Source organism: Pelmatolapia mariae, linkage group LG16_19 (genome assembly GCF_036321145.2).
Source record: "Pelmatolapia mariae isolate MD_Pm_ZW linkage group LG16_19, Pm_UMD_F_2, whole genome shotgun sequence".
Taxonomy (NCBI): domain Eukaryota; kingdom Metazoa; phylum Chordata; class Actinopteri; order Cichliformes; family Cichlidae; genus Pelmatolapia; species Pelmatolapia mariae.
Genome location: NC_086241.1, coordinates 3,069,809 through 3,092,795, shown reverse-complemented (window position 1 = coordinate 3,092,795; position 22,987 = coordinate 3,069,809). Strand labels below are relative to the sequence as shown.

The following is a 22,987-nucleotide window of genomic DNA, read 5'->3' as shown; positions in this document are numbered from 1 at the left end:
AAAATAAACTATTTACAACAGTGTAATTTGACTTCTAAGCATCCCAGAAACGATACAGAAGAACATAAAGTCAAACATGACTTTTAAAAACACCAACATAGGCTTTGAAGCTAAAAAACTACATTTTCCGCGAAAATGACGTCACTTCCGGTTTCGGGCAGGTAATGGCGGACATGCGAGAGTTCGCGCTGACTTGTATACAAACTAGGAAGTGTTATGAACACCTGATTGGATCGGCAAAGCCTGTTTCTGGAATATTATGTTTTTGTTGCTGCAAGTCTGGAATATTATGTTTTTGTTGCTGGAAGTGCTTTTTATGCAATTTTTGCAAAGCTATATGTGGAAGGAAACCGTGACCTAGGGCAAGCTAATGGAATAAGATGTAAGTACAACTCTTACGGTTTCATATGCAAAAAAACCCATTATTGTGCTACCTTACGTGGTTACAGTTCTACAGGGATTTAAAAATAGTTAGGCAAAACGGAGTGTGCCTGCTCCGACCGGTTGTAAAGGGTTAATGATATATTTTATGTAATAATTTGTAAAATTCGGGCTAGAAACGATAGAAACGATAGAAGACAAATGGCACGATAGACACTTTTCTATCGTCCACACGATATATATCGTCATATCGCCCAGCACTAATACCAACTATGAAAAAGTCTGCACTTTCATCCTGCTGTCCCCATTAGGGTAATCAGTCATTTTAAGTCAAGGAACATAGTGTGAAAATGTGCCTTTGATCTAAGTTTAATCAAAATTAAACCACAAGCTCTGATGTCACTCAGCTGCCAACTAACCTCCGTAAACAGGAAGCTCAGCTCACATGCTCTTCTTTGCATGGCACAAAAACCCTGGAAATATATTGGAAGTTTTTGTTACGGCTGAGAGGGCCAGGCGGTGAGTGTGGACTCAAATGCAGACACAGAGGGAGGCAAAGCTGGCGTGAATACAGTGCTTTATTTACAGTGCTTAGTTTAATTACAGAGCAGGAAATAATGTAGGCTATGAACTGTGAAGGCTAAGAGGCCAGACTATGGAACATGGAGCTCAGACTGTGCGCTGTGAATTCAATTCAATTCAATTCAATTTTATTTATATAGCGCCAAATCACAACAAAAGTCGCCTCAAGGCGCTTTATATTGTACAGTAGATAGCACAATAATAAATACAGAGAAAAACCCAACAATCATATCATATGACCCCCTATGAGCAAGCACTTTGGCGACAGTGGGAAGGAAAAACTCCCTTTTAACAGGAAGAAACCTCCGGCAGAACCAGGCTCAGGGAGGGGCGGCCATCTGCTGCGACCGGTTGGGGTGAAAGAAGGAAAACAGGATGAAAGACATGCTGTGGAAGAGAGACAGAGATTAATAACAGATATGATTCGATGCAGAGAGGTCTATTAACACATAGTGAGTGAGAAGGTGACTGGAAAGGAAAAACTCAATGCATCATGGGAATCCCCGGCAGCCTACGTCTATTGCAGCATAACTAAGGGAGGATTCAGGGTCACCTGGTCCAGCCCTAACTATATGCTTTAGCAAAAAGGAAAGTTTTAAGCCTAACCTTGAAAGTAGAGATAGTGTCTGTCTCCTGAATCCAAACTGGAAGCTGGTTCCACAGAAGAGGGGCCTGAAAACTGAAGGCTCTCCCTCCCATTCTACTTTTAAATACTCTAGGAACAACAAGTAAGCCTGCAGAGCGAGAGCGAAGTGCTCTAATAGGGTGATATGGTACTACAAGGTCATTAAGATAAGATGGGGCCTGATTATTTAAGACCTTGTATGTGAGGAGCAGGATTTTGAATTCAATTCTGGATTTAACAGGAAGCCAATGAAGGGAAGCCAAAACAGGAGAAATATGCTCTCTCTTTCTAGTCCCTGTCAGTACTCTTGCTGCAGCATTTTGGATTAACTGAAGACTTTTCAGGGAGTTTTTAGGACATCCTGATAATAATGAGTTACAGTAGTCCAGCCTGGAAGTAATGAAGGCATGAACTAGTTTTTCAGCATCACTCTGAGACAGGATATTTCTAATTTTAGAGATGTTGCGCAAATGGAAGAAAGCAGTCTTACATATTTGTTTAATATGTGCCTTGAAGGACATGTCCTGGTCAAAAATGACTCCAAGGTTCCTCACAGCATTACTGGAGGCCAAGGTAATGCCATCCAGAGTAAGGATCTGCTTAGATACCATATTTCTAAGATTTTCAGGGCCGAGTACAATAACCTCAGTTTTATCTGAATTAAGAAGCAGGAAGTTAGCGGCCATCCAGGTCTTTATGTCTTTAAGACATTCCTGCAGTTTAACTAATTGGTGTGTGTTACCTGGCTTCATGGATAGATAGAGCTGCGTATCATCTGCATAGCAGTGAAAATTTATGCTATGTCTTCTAATGATGCTACCTAGGGGAAGCATGTATAATGTAAATAGAATTGGTCCTAGCACTGAACCCTGTGGAACTCCATAATTAACCTCAGCATGTGAAGAAGACTCTCCATTTACTTGAACAAATTGGAGTCTATTAGATAGATATGATACAAACCACTGCAGTGCAGTACCTGTAATACCTACAGCATGTTCTAATCGCTCTAATAGGATATTATGGTCGACAGTATCAAACGCTGCACTGAGGTCTAGCAGGACAAGCACAGAGATGAGTCCACTGTCAGAGGCCATAAGAAGATCATTTGTAACCTTCACTAAAGCTGTTTCTGTGCTGTGATGAGCTCTGAAACCTGACTGAAACTCTTCAAATAAGCCATTCCTCTGCAGATGATCTGTTAGCTGTTTGACAACTACTCTTTCAAGGATTTTTGATATGAAAGGAAGGTTGGAGATTGGCCTATAATTAGCTAAGACAGCTGGGTCTAGAGATTGCTTTTTAAGTAAGGGTTTAACTACAGCCACCTTGAAGGCCTGTGGTACATAGCCAATTATTAGAGATAGATTGATCATATTTAAGATTGAAGAATTAATTAATGGCAGGACTTCTTTGAGCAGTTTTGTAGGAATGGGGTCTAAAAGACACGTTGATGGTTTGGAGGAAGTAATTATTGAAGTTAACTCAGAAAGATCGATTGGAGAAAAAGAGTCTAACTTAACATTAATGGTACTAAAAGTAGCTGTAGACGATATTACATCTGTGGGATGATTATTGGTAATTTTTTCTCTAATGATAAAAATTTTATTTCTGAAGAAGTTCATGAAGTCATTACTAGTTAACGTTAAAGGGATTGTTGGCTCAGTAGAGCTCTGACTTTTTGTCAGCCTGGCTACAGTGCTGAAGAGAAACCTGGGGTTGTTCTTATTTTCTTCAATCAGTGACGAATAGTAAGATGTTCTGGCTTTGCGGAGGGCTTTCTTATAAAGCAGCAAACTATTTCTCCAGGCTAAATGATGATCCTCTAAATTTGTGACACGCCATTTCCTCTCCAGCTTACGAGTTATCTGCTTTAGGCTACGTGTTTGAGAATTATACCACGGAGTCAGGTACTTCTGATTTGAGACCTTAGTTTTCACTGGAGCTACAGTATCCAGAGTCGTACGTAGTGAGGAGGTAAAATTATTAACAAGATAATCGACCTCTGTTGGAGTAGCGTTCAGATAGCTGCTCTGCTCTATGTTGGTACAGGGCATTGAAGATGATAACAGTGGGTGGATTATATTCTTAAACTTAGTTACAGCACTATCAGAAAGACATCTAGTTTGATAAAGTCTACTCTCCACTGCTGTGTAATCAATTATTGTAAATGTAAATGTTATCAGGAAATGATCAGACAGCAGAGGGTTTTCAGGAAACACTGTTAAATGTTCAGTTTCTATGCCATATGTTAAAACAAGATCTAGAGTGTGATTAAAGTGGTGGGTGGGTTCTTTTACATTTTGAGAGAAGCCAATTGAGTCTAATAACAGATTAAATGCAATTTTGAGGCTGTCATTTTTAGCATCTACATGGATGTTAAAATCACCCACAATAATTATTTTATCTGAGCTGAGCACTAAATCAGATAAAAAGTCTGAGAAATCAGAGAGAAACTCTGTGTAAGGCCCAGGTGGACGATAGATGATAACAAGTAAGACTGGTTTCTGAGTTTTACAGCTGGGGTGGACAAGGCTAAGCATCAGGCTTTCAAATGAATTAAAAGTCTGTCTTGGTCTTTCGTTAATTAATAGACTGGTGTGAAAAATTGCTGCCACACCGCCCCCTCGGCCTGTGCTTCGAGGTTTCTGGTAGTTAGAATGATTCGGGGGTGTTGATTCATTTAAACTAACATAATCATCCTGCTGCAACCAGGTTTCTGTAAGGCAGAGTAAATCGATTTGTTGGTCAATTATTAAGTCATGTACTAACAGAGACTTGGAGGAGAGAGACCTAATATTTAATAATCCACATTTCACTGTTTTACTCTTTGGTTCAGATGTGGATTCTGTATTGTTCTTTCTTTTTGATTTTTTATGTTTAAGTTTTTTATTGCTGGTTTTTGGTTTGTTTTTTGTCTGTTTGGGAGCTGACACAGTCTCAATGGAGATGGTTTTTTGGGGGGGTAGCGGGAGGAGAGAAGCTGCAGAGAGGCGTGTAAGACTGCAACTCTGCTTCCTGGTCCCAACTCTGGATAGTCAGATTTTGGGGGGTTTAATAAATTTGTCCATATTTCTAGAAATGAGAGCTGCTCCATCCAAAGTGGGATGGATGCCGTCTCTCCTAACAAGACCAGGTTTCCTCCAGAAGGTTTGCCAATTATCTATGAAGCCCACATCGTTTCTGGGACACCACTCAGACAGCCAGCAATTTAAGGAGAACATGCGGCTAAACATGTCACTCCTGAATAGATGCTAGATTTCATGACCGGATCCTGGGGAGGGAAAAGGGGCAGCGGCCTGGGTGGAGGTACACAGAGTCACTATAACGAGAAGAGACAGGCAGTCAGTGGCAGTCTAGTGAATGTCAGTCGGTGGATTCAACTATGATGGTTATGGCTTATGCGTAGCAGGTGAAAGTGGCATGCGATGAGGGTGTCCAGGGGGTCCGGAATACACTTGTAGCAACAGGCCTGGCAGGGAGGCAGGCAGGTGAAGTGCCACGATGGAGGGGGGTACAACCAGATATCAGAAAACCAGCATCCAGACAGAGATGGGTGCAGTTCAGTTTGAGAAGCGTGACGCCCAGGCAGGTAGTGAGTTAGCTGTAGATCTGGCAGAGGTCTGTTGTGAGCGCTGGTCTTATATGCTGGTGACTTGATTGGAATCAGGTGTGAAGGCTGATTGGCGTCTCCGTCTGAAGGTGGAGCCCAGCAGAGTGGAAAAAACCCGCACTCACCCAGACCATGACAGTTTTATTCTTCTCATAGACAGTCACAATTTAGTATGTCAAGATTTTTCTTTATCAGACAATTTCTTACTGAATTAAAATGCTTTGTAGAGTATCTTTAATGTATTTTCATAGTAAACACTAATTGCCAGATTAATGTGTTATGTGCTGAAAATGTGTTCCTCTGCTTTGTAATTCTGCTTATCCCACAGGTGTGCGTTCTGAAGAAAATAGTTGGACTTCAGGCCTCTGTGTTGACAGCGGGCGATGAATGTTTAGATTCCCCATTTATTACTTTTGATGTTTCCCTTGTACAAGGAGAGCCTGTGATGATCTTGTTTTCTCTTTCTGGAAACAAAGACTTGTTTACTGAAACCAGACAAATGAATACCAGAAAGGACATGTTTGAAATTGAAAACCCAATTCAAGGTGAGCTTTAAAATGTAAATGGTAAATGGACTGGTTCTTATGTAGTGCATTTTACCCCTCAGCCATAAAAGGCTAATTGAAGGCATTAAAGTATTGTTGTCACTCTGCCAGGTGGGCGGGCATCATGGATACCAAAGATTGTGAATGTGATAACTCAAGAACAGAGCAACATAGGAGTTTCAAATTGATATCATAGGTGTATCTACTAAAAGTCTCAGACAAGTTCGAATCTCGGTGACCTCAACCTCAAGGTCAAAGATCAAGTTCTCCAAAAATCTTGTGAATGATAATCTAAGAATAAGGCGATATAGTATTTTGAAATTGATAACACAGGTATTCCATAGTGTTAATGCATCTCATTTTCTACTCTGCCTAAGCACTCTAAGTGCTTTACACAACTTACTTATAGAAAAAGCACTTGTGTAAATGAGGTATGTTCATACACATTCACTCACATTGATGGATGCATTGGGTTGGTATCATGCAGACTGGAGCAGCCAGGGATCAAACCACCAACCTTCTAATTAGTACTGTAGATGACCTGCTCTACCTCCTGAGCTACAGCCACCTGAATTTGATGTCAGTCAAAATGTCTGAAACATAATGAATATTTACACATTCTACTGCTGATTCATCGATTTTTCCGTGTGTTTTTCTACAGGTTCTATAAAAGCAAAACTCAGAGTTTGGAACATCTTCTCCTCTCTTGAAGTGGTGCTGAATATATCTGCTTCTTGTGATAAAGATTTAGGCTTTAAACCCAGTGATCAAAATGAAATGTTTGGAATGAACAACAGACGGGTAATTACAGAAGTCCATCCAATTAATAGTTGTGTAGTTGTACTTCTAATGTAACTGTACAAAATAATATTTTAAGTAAATATTAACCCTCATCCTCACCTTTGTTCTACCTTGCCTGACATTTATAAATGCTTGTGTTCATTTTCAGAGAAAGAAGCATGTTAGAGTTGGCAGAGCTCTACTGACACTCACCGCTGACCGTTCAGCTACAATAACTCAAAGAGATGCAGGAGGAGGAGACTGCGGAAACGGCGACTCTGGAAAAGGCAACTGTGAAAAAGGCGACTGTGGAAAAGGCGACTGTGGAAAAGGGGGAAAAGGTGACTGTGGAAAAGGTGACTGTGGAAAAGGTGGAGAAGACTGTGGAAAAGGTGACTGTGGAAAAGGTGACTGTGGAAAAGGTGGAGAAGACTGTGGAAAAGGTGACTGTGGAAAAGGGGGAGGAGACTGTGGAAAAGGCGACTGTGGAAAAGGGGGAAAAGGTGACTGTGGAAAAGGTGACTGTGGAAAAGGTGGAGAAGACTGTGGAAAAGGTGACTGTGGAAAAGGTGACTGTGGAAAAGGTGGAGAAGACTGTGGAAAAGGTGACTGTGGAAAAGGGGGAGGAGACTGTGGAAAAGGCGACTGTGGAAAAGGCGGAGGGGGAGGAGACTGTGGAAAAGGCGACTGTGGAAAAGGCGGAGGGGGAGGAGACTGTGAAAAAGGCGACTGTGGAAAAGGCGGAGGGGGAGGACCTGATGGCGGAACGGATGGAGGTGGCTCCAGTGGCTTGTCATGTAGCATATCTCCACAGAGTGGAACAATCCTTGATGCTTTTGATATAACTTGCAATACTGAAAATCCCTGCTCTAACTGTCAGTATTGTTTCAGCACTCAGAGTAAGTACTTCTGGATCAGCAAAATCCTTTAAGACACTGATGTAACTAAGTTTAACAGTGCCAGTTATTTTCCACGTTGTTTTAACATGTGGCAGGTACGAGGTGGTGGAGAGTAATAAGGAAAAGAGCAAAGAAAAAAATGACATCATACACTCACTAAAATGGTGGCGCAGCAATTGGGAGCTCAAAGGCGTTTACAATTTAATGAAAACCTGACAACGCCACCCAGAAAATACTGAGTTTAACACTATGCTAATTTTCAAGAAGGCACTTAGGTCCGTCATACTTAATACAGAGACGTGGTTCAATTTAAAAAACAATTTATTGACAAATATTTAAAACATCACATAAACGAGCGTATGAATCAATTGTCATCCATCCATTTGCTCCCGCGTATCCTTTTCAGGGTCCCACAGGGTACTGGAGACTATCCCAGCTGTCTTAGGGCGAAAGGCAGGGTACACCCTGGACAGGTTGCCAGTCTGTCGCAGGGCTAACATATAGGCAAAGACAACCACTTGTACTCACATCACACCTATGTGATGATGTGAGTTCAAACCTAAAATAAATTAAATCTTCAACTTTGAGCAGATAACTTCACAGTACTTCTCTAAGTTTTTATACATGCAACTGCTCTAATTGAATTATTCACTACAGTAACAGGCTTCCATATACTGGATGTACGACTCAAGCGCTATTCTAAAACTTACAGGGAAACAGCAAAACAAAGCAAAAAGAAAAGACAAAAAGCAAAAAGAATCCAAAAAGGCAAAGTACATTGGACACAAGGCAAGAAGGAATCCATAAAAACAAAGCAGCAGCACTCCTATAAACGCAGCCCAGAGAAGCAGTTGCCCTCTCAGGATAAGATTTCATGCAAGGCATCGTACAATTAGCAATTTACAGCAAAAATACACTTACAACAGAAGTAAGGCTAAGATCGTAACAAATCAAAGTTACATAGGGGAAAGTGGGGTGATTTGTCCCAGCGGTAAGTTGTGTTTCTAAGGATCCATAGAAACACGGGGGTGGCACTGTAGAACAATCCAAAGCGATTGATCCCAGGGATGCATTAGATCCTGAAATATATGTACATATTATAGAAAGAAGCATTCCTTTCAAGGCCTCACTGTAAAGTCACTCTAAGTAAAAACTGGCACAACTCACCCCACTCTCCCCTACTGATCAAACGGCATTGCCCAATTTGCAAACGAGGTGGCCAATAGGAGGCTTCTGCAGCTACAACCTATAAACACACACATTTACTACCAAGTAAAACAATAAACATACAGCACAAAATAACATACCAGCAATCGATGGAAGGCTTCCGGGGAAATAATCCACCTGTGATCTCCACAAAAACACGAGTAGCACCACTCAACCAAAGTGTAGCCAATTCAGGCTGAGGCAGCAGTGACATGACTCCTACCTGTAACAGCTAGGGAAGTCAGGTGACAGAGGGCTCAAATGCATACAGCAACAGGTGAGCAAGTGAGGGATGCAGCTACTAGTTATCGTAGCACCATATAATGTGATTGGCTAGGAGTGTGATTAATAATCCAATACTGAAATATAATATTCATTTAGCTACAAACACAATGGAGTGTATTTCACTAGAAATCGAATAATGATAGAAACTCTTGTTTGAACCTTATCAGGTAAGACTCTGCGATGCAGTCAGAGCAATGAAGTAAAATCCATCTTCCTTCCTCGTGGAGACAGCAATTCTAACTACAACCTGAATATACTGGCAACTGCAACGAGTGGAGGCCAAACAGTACTCAGCACCACTATAACTGCACAGGTATGCCACAAATAGGATGCATGTACTGACGAGAAAAGATCCAGAGTACGGAAATGCTCTTGTTTTCTAGTACTGTGAGAAAATGTTTTCTTCTCATCAGGTTATGGATTCAACTTTGAGCTCAAGCTCAGTAGAGAACGTCGTTGATCAGCTAAAGGCAGAAGGCCAGCTGTCACCAGAAGTCGCTGGACAACTCTTCAGTTCTGTGGCCAATAAACTTAACAACCAATCTGATCCTGCAGGACAAGCAGATAGGCAAAAGGTAGCAAATCTCACTCTGTTTAAGGATAGGACCAGTGAAGAGCCTTGTGCTGCCAGCAGGGCTAAGCAAACTTTTAACTGTTAAGGCCTTTACACACCGGATGGGTTCAAATTTTTTCAGACTCACATATTCTTAATGCTGCTGTTCATCAACCGTGTAATTTTGCAAAAAGAGTCTGGACAGCTCCACTGACATCCTAAAATATGTACAAAAACAGTCATAATGCAGTTATGGATCAAACCACGAAATTTTCTCTGTTGCTTCCTTGTTGTGAGATTTGGATGAACCCAGAATCTCCATTTCTTCCTTTTGTTGTTGTGTGTTCAGAATGCAGTCAGTGTGTACAGGCCTTTAATAGGGCATGCTTTAGGAGCCGCCCAACAGTTGATTCATTCGAAGGAAGTTCCTGTGCGTAATTTTACATCTTTTAGACAGCTTCTCAAGAAAACTTGGGTCTCATTTCCAAACTTAATGAGACAGGGTGCGCGGAAAAGAAAAACCATCTCTGTGAATCAGGAAATGTTTGAATCTGAATGAGCAACGTTGTTACTGTAAAACTCTAATATGTCACTTTTTTATGCATTTATTTTGTTGGTGTCTGAAGCTTCGACAGAAGATGCTGGACATAATGATTGCTGTAGTAAATGAAAATCTCAACAAAAGTCTACAAGACGTTCAGGCGTTAGCCACAGCACTTGCTTCTCTCGTCAAGAAAGGGACTGAACTCAATACATCAGCACAGGTACTGTAGAGAAGTTCAAAAAAGGAGGAATCCATCAGTAAGGACTGTAGACATCTCTCTGCAATGCGTACTGATGTATGTTGCTTTCACTGTAGCTCCCTTCTTAATGGGAAGTAAATGTTTGGTGGACAGGGCTTTTTTTTAACTCTGCCCTGTACTAAAAAGGTGGGATACGAGGACCACATTTTAAAGCTTTTGACAATTCAAAAATGTTAATATCTTCATAATACCTCCCAAATACATGTCTGTGACTGTGAGTTCATTCCCACCTTCAGGAAGGGGCCGCGTCATTGTTCGCAAACCTGAGTTCATCTCTCCTCCACATGGATCTAAACGCAACTGAAGTCTTTGCCACAGCCAACAATATTGTGGAGGGCATAAGCAACATGCTCGACTATTGTCCCAGTGTGAGTCTTATGAGGCCGATACTGATTGTGTTTATTTCTCTGGGGAATCGTGGTTGCTTTTAATGTTAGATATGCAAATCAATATCACTTCCCAGCAATATCTGCTGTCTCTTCAAAAAACCCTTTTTGTACATAAAATCAGTTTTATTTCTGATTCTAAATGTTGTGTGTTGCAGAAAAACACCTCAGATGGCCTTCTTGGTGCCCTGTTCAATATACAGAGTGCGATGTTGTTCTTTATGGAGCTCAATGAGGACTCAAGCATAATTCAGCAAACCCACGTTAAAGTACTTGTCAGAAGGTAAGTTTCACTTCAAATGCAAGACAAAGTTATAAAACAATAATTAACCACATCTCCATGAATTTTGAACTGCTGAACTGGAAGAATATCAATCTAAGGCTGGTATACCAAAAAGCTGTAGCCAACAGCCACCTGTGTACGGATGGGTGACAAAAATAAAGGAAAACCTGCATAAACCACATGGAAAATTCAGCAAATACAGATGTTTCCAGAAAACAATGTTATGCGGCACCTATGAAAGCGCTGAGGAGGAAAATTTGATTCTCATATGATATGGCAAGAGGAAAGCTCAGGTTTTAAAAGATGGTTCATTGTTGGTGTAAATAGCATAAGGTTTATCCACAACTAGAGTTTCTAGAAAAGATATCTGCAAATAGTTAGACAAATTCCACATGTGAAGGCGTGATACTCGAGTCCAGATTTTAACACAGGATTAAATACGGGCCAAAGTTTTAGAAATGTCTGTTTCAGACAGTGTACCCATCCATGGGACATGAGTGGTTTGTGAACAACCATGATTTTCAACACAAGAATGAAAAACGATGACTATGTGTTAAAAATATTAGTTTACTACAGTAAAGGCAGAATCTGTGACAATCCAGATTGAATCCATTTTTGTTTTTACAGTGGCGTATTATACTGACAACATTATATAGTAAAAGCCTCTGAGTCTCTGAGCCTCTTTGAAGTGACAGTAGTTCACATTTATGTCCCCTCTAGTCGTTAACATAACTACCATAACGTGGTTACAAGTAGCCAAGTCACAATGAAACCTGCAAACTAATATTTAAGAGAAGCACATGTTTAATATGGATCTCCTTATCTTTTCTTACAGAGTTTTACCAGCAGTCTTGTACACAGGCTCCGTAAATATTACCAACTTTACCTGCGTCACATTTTCTCTCCCACAACTACCCTCTACCATACTTCCTTCAGACAAACCAGTGGATGTACGAGTACGTCAATACCCGTGTGCCTATGAGTGTTTGTGCTGTGGATATGTACATGTGTGTAAATCAATTTTGCTCAATCATCCTAACGTCTAATGTCTGACCTGATCTTTGAATTACACTTACAGATGCTGAACTTAGATGTAAACCCATTTTGTTGGAAGGTGGGATGGGACATCAGCGGATTCGTAGGTTCTTTATCCCTCACAACAAAAGAAGGGTCTGTTATCCCTGTGGAAAACTTAAGTGAGGATATTCAGGTCAGTGTAGCAACAGTACAGCATCCACACTTACTGTTTTCAATCTCCTTTTGAGAGGACTTGTTTCTGGGGACTTTTGAGAAATGCACATTAAGAATAGTTTTGTGACAGAAATGGAGAAGGTGAATCTGTTGGCCAGGATTCCTACCAATCCATAACACACCCATCTGTAATACGAGTGATTAGTTAAAAAATGTAACTAATCATCCCTCTTTGGTTTGAAAATGAAAGCACTTTTGTGCTTTTCTTTCCAGGTAGTAGTTGTCGTATGGGTTTCATAAGACAAGAATAACAGAAAGAAATATTTGATCCCCAAACCCAGCCAGAATTCTGGATCCCACAGATCAATCAATCAGTTACAGATACTCCCAATCTAAACTCCTTATGTGCATAAAGCACACCTGTCCACAGAATCAATGTCATTCATTCCAAACTGTCCACCACAATGGCCGAGACAAAACATGGACAAGATTGTAGATCTGCATCTGGACTACAAGACCATCAGCAAGACGTTTTGTGAGAAGGTGACAGCTGGCTAAAACACTGGCTAAAAAAGTGTCACAATAAGGTCATGGAGTGGCCTAACCAATCTCCAGAGCTTGATAATTTGGAGAGGAAGTTGAAACTGTGAGTCACCAAGAAGCAGCCAAGAAACCTGGAGAGTTTAGAGAGTTTCTGTAAAGGGGACTGGGCTACAATCCCTCCCTAGATGTGAGAGAAGGTGGTGACCACCTACAAGAAACATTTTACTGCTTACAATTTCTCCACCAAGTGCTAAGTCATATTTTACTTGAGGATTAAATATTTATGCAAATACTTTCACTCAATGACAAAAAAATAATATAATAGAAAAAGGCCTGATGTAATTCTGGGGAGGAATTACTACTTTTAAGTAGTAGTACAATTAATAGTAGTAGTAGTACTAATTAATATGTTATCTGCATGTAACTATTTTACAAGTTTAAAATATGCTAAAGGAACTACGTTTTGAAACAATGGATAACCGCTTTCTAACATCTGACTTCAGGTCGTGTTTCCACGGTTTGCTGGAGAACAAGTGAACACCACTATTCTGGACTTGGGGAACTTCAGCACAACGGTTATTAATATTCCTTCAGCGAACTCTACCCTGGTGCTAAAGGTTCAGTGACTTGTTCTTTTATGTCGACTCCTGAAATTAGAAGAAGTAAACATGCTTAGTGGACAGTGATATTATGGTTACATTACATACATAGAGCACATTCTGTTTAGCGTGACTTTTGCTTGTGACCATGCTAATATTGCTAACTGTTAGCAGAAAGTGTAGCTACAAGACAAGGCTAAAGAAAATTTTAACATGGCAGTTTTGCATTAAAAGATCAGCTATTGCAGGTCATCTCCTGGAGACCATGAATTTACCAGTTTCAGACATTTCATCACCTACATTAGAAGAATTTTTATTTGATGTAAAATAATGTCATAGTGATCAACCGCTGACAGATTGTCATTCCAAATATGTAGAGCCACGCTGTTATCCTCCCTAAAACTTCATATTTTTGCTACACTGTAGCACTATGATGACTACAGCCAATCATAGTTTTACTAATTATATTCTTTATTCTTTCATGAAGGAAAATCTGAAAAAATAACTTTCTTGAAATAAAAGTGGAATATAGTTATTATTTTAGATTGCGCATTCATAAGATTTTGTCTTGCATGTCCAACCTTTTAAAGATGATGCCTTCAAAGGTTCCTTTACCCTTCAAAGTCCTCCTTGGTTATAATGACTACCCTACTGAGACAAATTATGTAGCGGCAACAGAGATGCCTCAGCAGGGAGCCACACAAGGTAAGAAATGTCTTTGCTTAATTGTGGTGACAAGATTTTTTTCACCTCTAATGTGATTGAAGTGAGATTTGACTGTGTCTCGTGTCCCTGCACAGAGGAGAAATACACATGGCTCCTGCACCCTGAGGATTTAAAGGGAAACACTGGAGTGCATTATCTTGTTGTGAGACCCATAGTGGGCCCAGGTATAAAATCTATCAATGCCAGTTTATCAATTACGCCCATCACAACCTCATGTAAATTTTGGAATGAATCACTACTTGACTGGAGCAATTCTGGATGCAGAGTAAGTGCAACATTTCAGTCTGCTACACGTACAGTGAGGCGTTGCTTAAACAATAATGGAAATATAAGCTGTTCTCTTTCAAGGTTGGTGCCAATACCACGCATTCAGAAACCCAGTGCCTCTGCAACCACCTCACCTTCTTTGGGAACTCCTTCTTTGTCACTCCCAACCTTGTCGACCCGTCACGCACTGCTGAGCTATTTGCAACCTTTGCCGATAATCCTGTGGTTGTGTGCTTCGTCGCGGCACTCTTTTTGGCATATCTCTTGGTCCTTGTGTGGGCAAGACGAAAAGATATTCAAGACACAGTCAAGGTACCGCATCTCTCATGGACTGAAGAACAGATTAAAAATAACAAAAGGCTCGTCTGTTTCCCAGGAATATTATATATCTTAAAAAAACACAAAAAAAACAAAACGTATATGTTAGTTGGTCTGAGGTGTTTTATGTGGAAACAGTTGTGTTTGAGGCTCCAGGGGAGGCTTGATGTTGAGAAAACCTGGAGGTGTATGAGTTAGAGAATAAAGAAAATAACTAGAAAGACTTTGTAGCTCACTTCTCATCTGTTTGATCCTTGAAGCTTAAGGTCATTTCAGCCACTTCTAAAATACACACATATCTCTCTGTATCTTCTATATTCTTACATGAACTCTCTCTCTGGATAGATAGTTTCTAGATAGATAGTTGAACGCTAATATGTGAACAGCTTTTCTATTTGGGAATAGCGTCTCCATCTCATGTCCATATAATATTTTTGCTTGTTGGCTGAATAACAGGTAAAGGTGACAGAGCTGGAGGACAATGATCCAATGGATGAGTATCGCTACCTGTTGAGTGTCTGTACCGGGCATCGTATAGGAGCCTCCACTTCCTCTCAGGTACATGTTTTCAGTGAGTCATACTTATCATAGTTATGTTAAACTTGGGGAAACATCATGAGATGCATGTTCTCTGTTTTCAGTCTGCTTATCAGCAGCTCATCTTTTTACAATTTCACCACCAGAGATGGGCAGTAGCGTTACTGTAATCCGATTACTTTTTTCAGGTAACGAGAAAAGGGATTACTATTGCCAAAAAAGTAATTCGATTACTGTTACTTCTCCCATAAGCACACTGTGTTACTGCGTTACTAAACCGTGATTTTGTTTGTGAGCGTGTCTCATGACAAGGACGTACGAGCGTGCGACGTCCGTGGCAGCAACGGACGTGTGCAGATCAACAATGGATAATATGGAGTGCAGGAGAGAAGGTACGACCATGCAGCGTTTAAAGCGTGGATGTACTGGCATTACTTTGAGTTTGATTCTGTAAGTGACAAAAACATTAGCGTTCGCTGTTCACTCTGCGTGGAAAGAAAACTTCTTTTTACAGCGAAAAATTAAACATCAAATCTGAGCAAGCACCGAGCACACCGCCACGGATCCTCCCATTGACATAACTGCTGAGGCACTGGGCAAACCTCCACCTGCCCAACTCCTGCTAAATAGATGAAAACAGATTTAAGAGCCACAGGATTCAGTGCCGCTGAGTCTTTGATTTTATTTATTTTTGCTGTTTTACTTGCATCTATTTGAAAGAGTGAGTGCAAACACAAAACATTTTATTTTATAAGCTGGAATATGCAGAAAATAGGTTTAAATGTTAAACACATTTCACAGAGAATATTGCATATAATTTAATTTTTGCTTGATGCTTAAAGTTAAAAGAATAAAACTAATAAAACAAGTTTTAAAAAGAGACTTTTTCATTTGATTACATTTTACATAATGATGGTGTTACGTCACCACATGAAAGCTAGGCGAAGAGGGTGGGGGACAGTAACAGTTGGATCCGGGTTGAAATGAAAGGAACGCCAGGCAGAGGTATTTAACACAAAATAAATCTTTATTATAATCAATTAACTCAATAACCATATAAATAGTAACAACAGAAAGAGACAGCACCGCTGCTTTAATGATAAATCAGACAGGTCCACCCAAAGAGATGGTGACCACTTCAACAAAGAAAACAACTATAAGGCTTCAACAGAAAAAGACAGCAACGCTGCTATTAGCAATAACTAGGCAGGCCAAACAAAATATGGAGGCCACCGACACTTAAGGAAAACCACTGCTCAGTTAAGAGCTACTCACAAAGAGCCACGCACGGTGGGGCTGGTCACACACAGCAGGCCTTTTCCACACCTAGACCAGACTCACACACTGACCAGCACAGAGGAAATCCACCAGAAGCCTCTCCCCCCCACCACACTGCTCTCCTCCAGCTTATATCACCTCTGGAGGGCAATTGGTGATAAACGAGGGCAGATGAGCAGCAGGTGTGCCCTAAAGGAGAAGGCAGGGGCAGAGAGAGACAAGGGGAGGGGCAAGAAAGAAGGAGGAGGAGAGGGAGAATACAACACCACGCCCACACACTCCCACAGCCTCACAGGATGTAACAGATGGATTATGCAGAAAAAGTAGAACTGGGCTGAAAGGTCTTTTGCTTTATTATGTATTGAGGTTGTGTTTTATGTTTTTATAAACTAAGTAATAAAGTAACTAATTACTTTTGTAAACAAGTAATCAGTAAAGTAACAGGATTACTTTCTTGGAGAAGTAATCAGTAATTAGTAACTAATTACTATTTTCAAGTAACTTGACCAACACTGTTCACCACAAACAAGAACTTTTTCATCTGTGTTACCCAAATACACAATACGCTATTCAGCAACTCTTCATGTTTCCCTGACAGTGAAACACCGTGAAGCACTCAATAACCAAAGACTTCTGGGGTTGCTCCATCAGCTCCATCACAAGGACGAGTTCTAAAAAAGGCTTGTGAATACTCAGCTTTTGTTAGGTGGTGGGCTTCGTATACCTGCTCTTTCTGCCGACACATTAGGCCCCAAAACTAAGATAATAATATAAGTGGTTTTTTAGCATGTTCTGCTAACACTAAGCTACAGGCAGATTTGCACTTGGGTTTCAGCACAAGCTCTGTACTGATCACTTAGGCTGCTCATCTCATCACACGTATTTTCTGTCTGTATTAACTTTTCAGTGATTTGTTTTTCTTTCAGTAACTTTATGTGAAAAAGTACATTATTTGTGGCTTTTCTTTTCTGTATTCCCAGATTGATGTATGCAATTACATATTAAAGAAAAGGCACATGCTCATGCTTTAATATCTATCTCATCAGATAGAATAGAAGAAGAAGAAAGTTAATGAGAGTGGAGCTTAAACATGCATTTTTTTTTATGTCCAACCGGTGGCAACTCCTCTGGATGGAAAGTAAAGAAACGAATAAAACAGACTGTATAGAAGTATTTTGGTAAAAGACCATAATTCTTACTTTTCTACTTGTTGCTAACATCTTACCAGTTTTGTAAACAATGATAAAACATTGTGTGTCTTAACGTCGGGGATGTTTTTCTTGCTGTTAACACTGACCTACGAGCATGTTTGCTCATGTTTAATGAAATTCCGCAACCTGTTTCCTAGCAAAATATAAATACATGCACAGCACTGTGTGTATCATATGCACTGCACGCAGACTCTCACACTTACACACAGTGAAATCTTAATTGTTATTTTTACAGTGGTTAAACTGTACAAAATAGACGAAAGTTGATCAAGTCTGTATTTCTATTACTATTTGAAGTTTTCCCTAATATATTGCCTGTAACTGTTTAAAGCAGTACTATAGCGCTACCATTGCTCTCATATATGGAATCAGAATGGTATTGTTTTCAGTTTTATACTTTTCATGCACAAAATTGATTATTTTAGGTGACAGTTACTCTGCTGGGTACAGAAGGACACAGCGAGCCTCACCACTTGACAGATTCAAAGAAACGTGTGTTTGAAAGGGGAGCAGTGGATATGTTCCTGCTAACTACGCCCTTCTCCCTGGGAGACCTGCAGGGCATCAGACTATGGCACAACAATTCAGGAAGCCATTCTGCCTGGTAGGAAAAAAAAGAAATGTCACAGCCACACAAAAGAAAGGCATCTCAACAATTATGGTATTTTCTGAGTCATTAGAAACATACTGTTTGACCTAGAACACCACAATGATTGGACATTAAGGTGAATACAGTGTGAATCAGGTCCCAATTACACTGATCTTAAAGATGATTATTGTTGCTTTTTTAAGGAAAACGTGGTCTTTAAATGCAATTCAGCTGTCATTTTAAGTAATATGTCTTCTACTGATTTTTATGGGTGTCACGTGGAGCAAAGCAGAGGTCACATGATTGCATCTTGCATTTACATTGTTTGCCTTTTCTCAGGTACGTAGGCAATGTCATGGTGCAGGATTTACAGACAGAGGAGAAATGGCATTTTCTATGTAATTCCTGGCTGTCGGTAGACATTGATGACTGTTCCCTCGATAAAATATTTCCTGCTGCAACAGAGATGGATCTAAAGAGGTTCGGGTAAGCGCAAAGCCTGGTGGTACGTTTGGTAGCAGAATTACATGTACAAGCACTCTGTCTAGAGGCTGAACATGAAACAGAATGGGAGTACTGATCAAATGCAGATTCAATCGAATTCATGGTTTGGAGTTCCATTTGGATAATGTTATGTTTGCAGCAGGCAGGGTAAACTATCATTTTTTTTAAAATGAAAATTCACTTTCACAAACCAGCAGGCAGAATTTACTTTTCAACTTGTTGAAAAATCTACCAGTGATTGTGGACTTTCACAAGGCTACCAGAAAGAAATTTTGTTTCTCTTCTTTTGAATCACCCCCTAGTGATTGAATACCCCCCAGGTATGATTAAAATACGAGGTGGAGGGATAGTGGACACACTGGACAGAGGATGTTGAGCTGCCAAGCAGGAGAAAAAGAAGAAAACCACAGAGAAGATTCATGGATGATGTGATAGAGGACATACAGTGGGTTGGTGTGACAGAAGAAGCTGGGGATAGGGTGAGATAGAGGCAGATGATCTACCATGGTGACTCCTAAGGGAACCAGCTGAAAAAATAAAAAAAAATCTGACTTTAATTGAATTTAGCTGAATTTCCAAAGATGAAATGAAACCCAGTAAAAGCTGCCACTTTCTTCTCATCCCAGTTGAGTACCTAAATATTTGGTTTAAGCGCTGATCTGGTGATTTAGTGGGGATTATTAGCTTTTCGTTGGGCCCTAAAACCTCCAAATGCTTCAGATCTACAATAGTGTTTTACAGGAATTAGAAAAAGATTAAAATGTGATGCTAATCCATCACTAATTAGCTGTCTATGAAGGTTTAAAACATTTGATTTTTACAATGTTGCTTTTATCTTTCAGTAATTTGTTCTTCACAAAGACAACAAAGGATTTCAAAGATGGACACCTCTGGATTTCGGTGATCAGTCGGCCACCGAGCAGCCACTTCACCCGTGTGCAGAGAGTGTCCTGCTGTTTTTCTCTGCTGCTCTGTACCATGTTAACCAGTATCATGTTTTATGGGATCCCAAAAGACCCCTCTGAGCAAGTAATGGACCTAGGTACATCAAAAATTTATTGCCATTAAATTTACTTTTAAAAAAGTGTGAAAAAGTCCAGATCTAATTCATCTAATTCTTATTTGTATTTTCAGGAACTTTTGAGTTTACTTGGCAGCAGTTCATGATTGGAGTTCAGAGTTCCCTCATCATGTTTCCCGTCAATATCCTCATAGTCAGTATTTTCAGATTCACTCGTCCTCGGGAGTTTTCTTGTTGCCAGCGCAAAAAAAAGAAAAAGAACACACAAGATTCTTCTGCCACAACGGACATGACTAACAGAGTGTCTTTAGATGTTATCATTAAGGTAGGTGTTTCCTGTTTTTGTATTTCTGCATTTAATATTAAACAATAGCCTTATGACAAACCTTTTTGTACGTGTTACAAATACTGATGGTTTTGTGGGTTTAGAAGAATTTATCTAATATGCATATACTTCATTTGGTATCAAAATTTGGTATTGAATGTGCTTCCCCTTAGGACATCACAAGAATTGCCCACTCTCTCTCTAAGACGATGAAAAGCAACGTCACATGCAAGGAGTTTAAGTTTGTGCCTGAACAAGAAAATGATGTCAATGCTATTCTTTCTATGTTGAAAGACTTAATCACACAGAATAACACAGCTAGTGAAAATATCGAGACAAAAACACAGCCTCAGCTATCAGGTGAGTTCTCGTGTTAATAATTGATCATGATCAACCAAAAGTGCTGCAACACTGCCCCAAACCCCCATCTTGTTTAAGTTTGGGTGACCTGCCGGTTAAGAACATATTCTTGGGTACTTCTATATCACTTTCAACATTGTACTGTTTAGAAAAACTAAACTAAACTTGAAGCACGGACATTGTGACACACTGGAGGAGATCAAGTGGCCACTGAAGTGCAAGTAGCTTTCTAAAAACAAGAGCAAAGTTGCAGGGAGCCAAATCTGGCGCCTGCTGATGAATGATTGTGCTGCTGAGGCCAAAATCACCTGCCTCTTCAACTATGGTGCGTGCCACTGAGTATCAGCACACACCACACTGAAGCGGTGTACAGCAAATCTTCTCTGTTTCATGGCTCTTTAGGATGTTACCTTAGAACACGCTGACTGTCTGAGCCTAGAAAATGAATTTATGGTGAATGCTGCATCTTCCTCGAGCAATGCATTGCCTTTGGGGTTTGACACAATGGCGGCTTCTACTGAGAAGTACTTTGGTTTGAAGCTGGGGTCAGTTGGGGTCAGCTGAGTCAGTTGGACACAAATTTTCACATGTGAACTCTGCACCACATACGAGTGCGTAGAATAGGATTCATGTCTTCGAGTGCCTCTGGATACAAACCAGAGGGGAGATCAGCTAACTCGGCCTATAGCTTTGGACTTTTCACAAGTGTAGATAGCTTTATGATCACAGCTCTTGCAGTATGGGTCAAATTGAAGTGCTAGAGCATTTTTTCTGCTTCACCCAGCCCAGTATATTAGTACTTACATATCAGAAGGTCTCACAAACAGTTTGATGTCAGTTATTTTGCTTTTAAATAACATGCAAAGCAAATTTAAGTGGCGTGCTACTATAGTCAAATTTGATGGACGTTGTTTTTAATCAGCGGGTAATTTGAAGAGGCATAAAAGATGAAAATTTGCCTGAAAGGACGGAGACTGCAGAGTTCTGAAATCATCCAGAAGATACTTGCTTATATGACAAAGTGGTTGTTTGAAACAAATAAAGACAGAATTTGAAAATGCTGCCAAAAATCACATTTCTGCAAACAAAGCACTTTTCTCTTTCTGAACACATCATATCATGTGCTTCCTTGAGAGTTCCAAGTAACAACGTATGTACATTTTCAGATAGCAGCACTTATCCCGCATCTGCAGAGGGGGTGATTCAAAAGAAGAGAAACAAAAGCCAGTATCTGTACAGACAACTGTGTCACATCGACAGTGAGTTGAGTCAGCTGGGTCCCTCAGGCTTCCCGAATCCACACAGCTACAAACAGGCGCTGCAGCAAGTCCAGAGCATGAAGGAGTTGCTTGAAGATCAACTCGTCGCATCCAACAGTGTCGTTCCAGATGAACCCACCAACAAAACGTATGAAAGTCACTCTATAAGAGGACCCTGCTGGTGCAGTTAGATGTCACATCCATCTAGAACATTTTATTTTATCTTGGAGGAATTAGCTGCGGTTATAGCTGCTGTATGTCTTTGTTTTAATTATTATAGTCACTGCAACGCTTTTAATTGATAAAATTAAAACTCAACATAAAGACGGAGGTTGTTGAGGCACTCTGAGGATAAAATCATGCAACAAATTTGTTCTCGCAACAATTCAGCAAGCAAAACAAACCAACGTGTATCGACTCCAAGTCTTCCTCAGGGACTGACACATGCACAGTCTAGATTAAATACCCTGGCTCGCATTCAACCAACACGTGTTTGCAAAGTATTTTAAAAAGACAGATGTCCCTACATATGAAAGCAATAACAAAACCTCAGCAATGTTCTGTAAGAATTATCAAAGAAATTACAAAAGCAATATGAGAAAAAGGACCAACAAACACCATTTTTAAACTCACAGTAAATCAAAATAGAGCACAATTCAATCATTAAAATACGTTAAGCTAGAGCACAAAATTTCACTAGCCAAAATATGACCATCCATCCATTTGCTTCCGCTTATTCTTTTCCGGGTTGCGGGGGGCGGTGGAGCCTATCCCAGCTGTCTTAGGGTGAGAGCTGGGGTACACCCTGGACAGGTCGCCAGTCTGTCACAGGGATCAAAATATGACCCTACATATTAAACAATTTTTTTTTTTAAACTTCAAAAATAAACAATAAAAACTATAGGCGTTCCAAGATTATCATTTTAAAACATTTTTTTTTTAATTTCATCCAAGTTTTAAATCAGCAAAATGTGTTCTATGAGTAAAATAACTGAAGTCAAATTGCTGATCTGCAGAGGTGAAAAAAGTACTTAAGTAGAAGTACAGGTTCTTAAAAAATACTAATAACATATTAAGTACTTAGTAAAAAAAAATACTCCAGTAAAAGCTGACTCAACTTGTTTACTCAAGTAAAAGATGAAAAAAAAAAATACAGGCTCTGAAATGTACTCAAAGTGAGAAAGTAAAAAGTAGTTCACCTGTTCCTGTAGACATGGTTATGTCCTTATCTACGGGACAGAACATTTATATCAAGTGTTTTTATGCAATGCTAACTGACCTTTGTGCTACTATTCAATCAGTTTCAGGGGATGGATGTCAT

General features: G+C 40.0%; 1 protein-coding gene across 1 annotated transcript in view; it reads left to right on the top strand.

Annotated features, from left to right (window-relative positions):
* LOC134646383 (polycystin-1-like protein 2) overlaps positions 1-22,987 on the top strand; it is a 54,200-nt gene that overhangs the window by 20,491 nt on the left and 10,722 nt on the right. Inside the window, exons 8-26 of the mRNA XM_063500264.1 lie at positions 4,837-4,894; positions 6,767-7,320; positions 9,327-9,488; positions 10,093-10,230; positions 10,506-10,637; positions 10,814-10,938; positions 11,774-11,894; positions 12,017-12,148; positions 13,176-13,289; positions 13,862-13,976; positions 14,072-14,295; positions 14,331-14,576; positions 15,039-15,140; positions 18,034-18,212; positions 18,537-18,683; positions 19,544-19,743; positions 19,836-20,047; positions 20,221-20,407; positions 21,574-21,814. Coding sequence (XP_063356334.1) covers positions 4,837-4,894; positions 6,767-7,320; positions 9,327-9,488; positions 10,093-10,230; positions 10,506-10,637; positions 10,814-10,938; positions 11,774-11,894; positions 12,017-12,148; positions 13,176-13,289; positions 13,862-13,976; positions 14,072-14,295; positions 14,331-14,576; positions 15,039-15,140; positions 18,034-18,212; positions 18,537-18,683; positions 19,544-19,743; positions 19,836-20,047; positions 20,221-20,407; positions 21,574-21,814 — 3,389 coding nt within the window. The remainder of the gene's footprint in view (positions 1-4,836; positions 4,895-6,766; positions 7,321-9,326; positions 9,489-10,092; positions 10,231-10,505; positions 10,638-10,813; positions 10,939-11,773; positions 11,895-12,016; positions 12,149-13,175; positions 13,290-13,861; positions 13,977-14,071; positions 14,296-14,330; positions 14,577-15,038; positions 15,141-18,033; positions 18,213-18,536; positions 18,684-19,543; positions 19,744-19,835; positions 20,048-20,220; positions 20,408-21,573; positions 21,815-22,987) is intronic.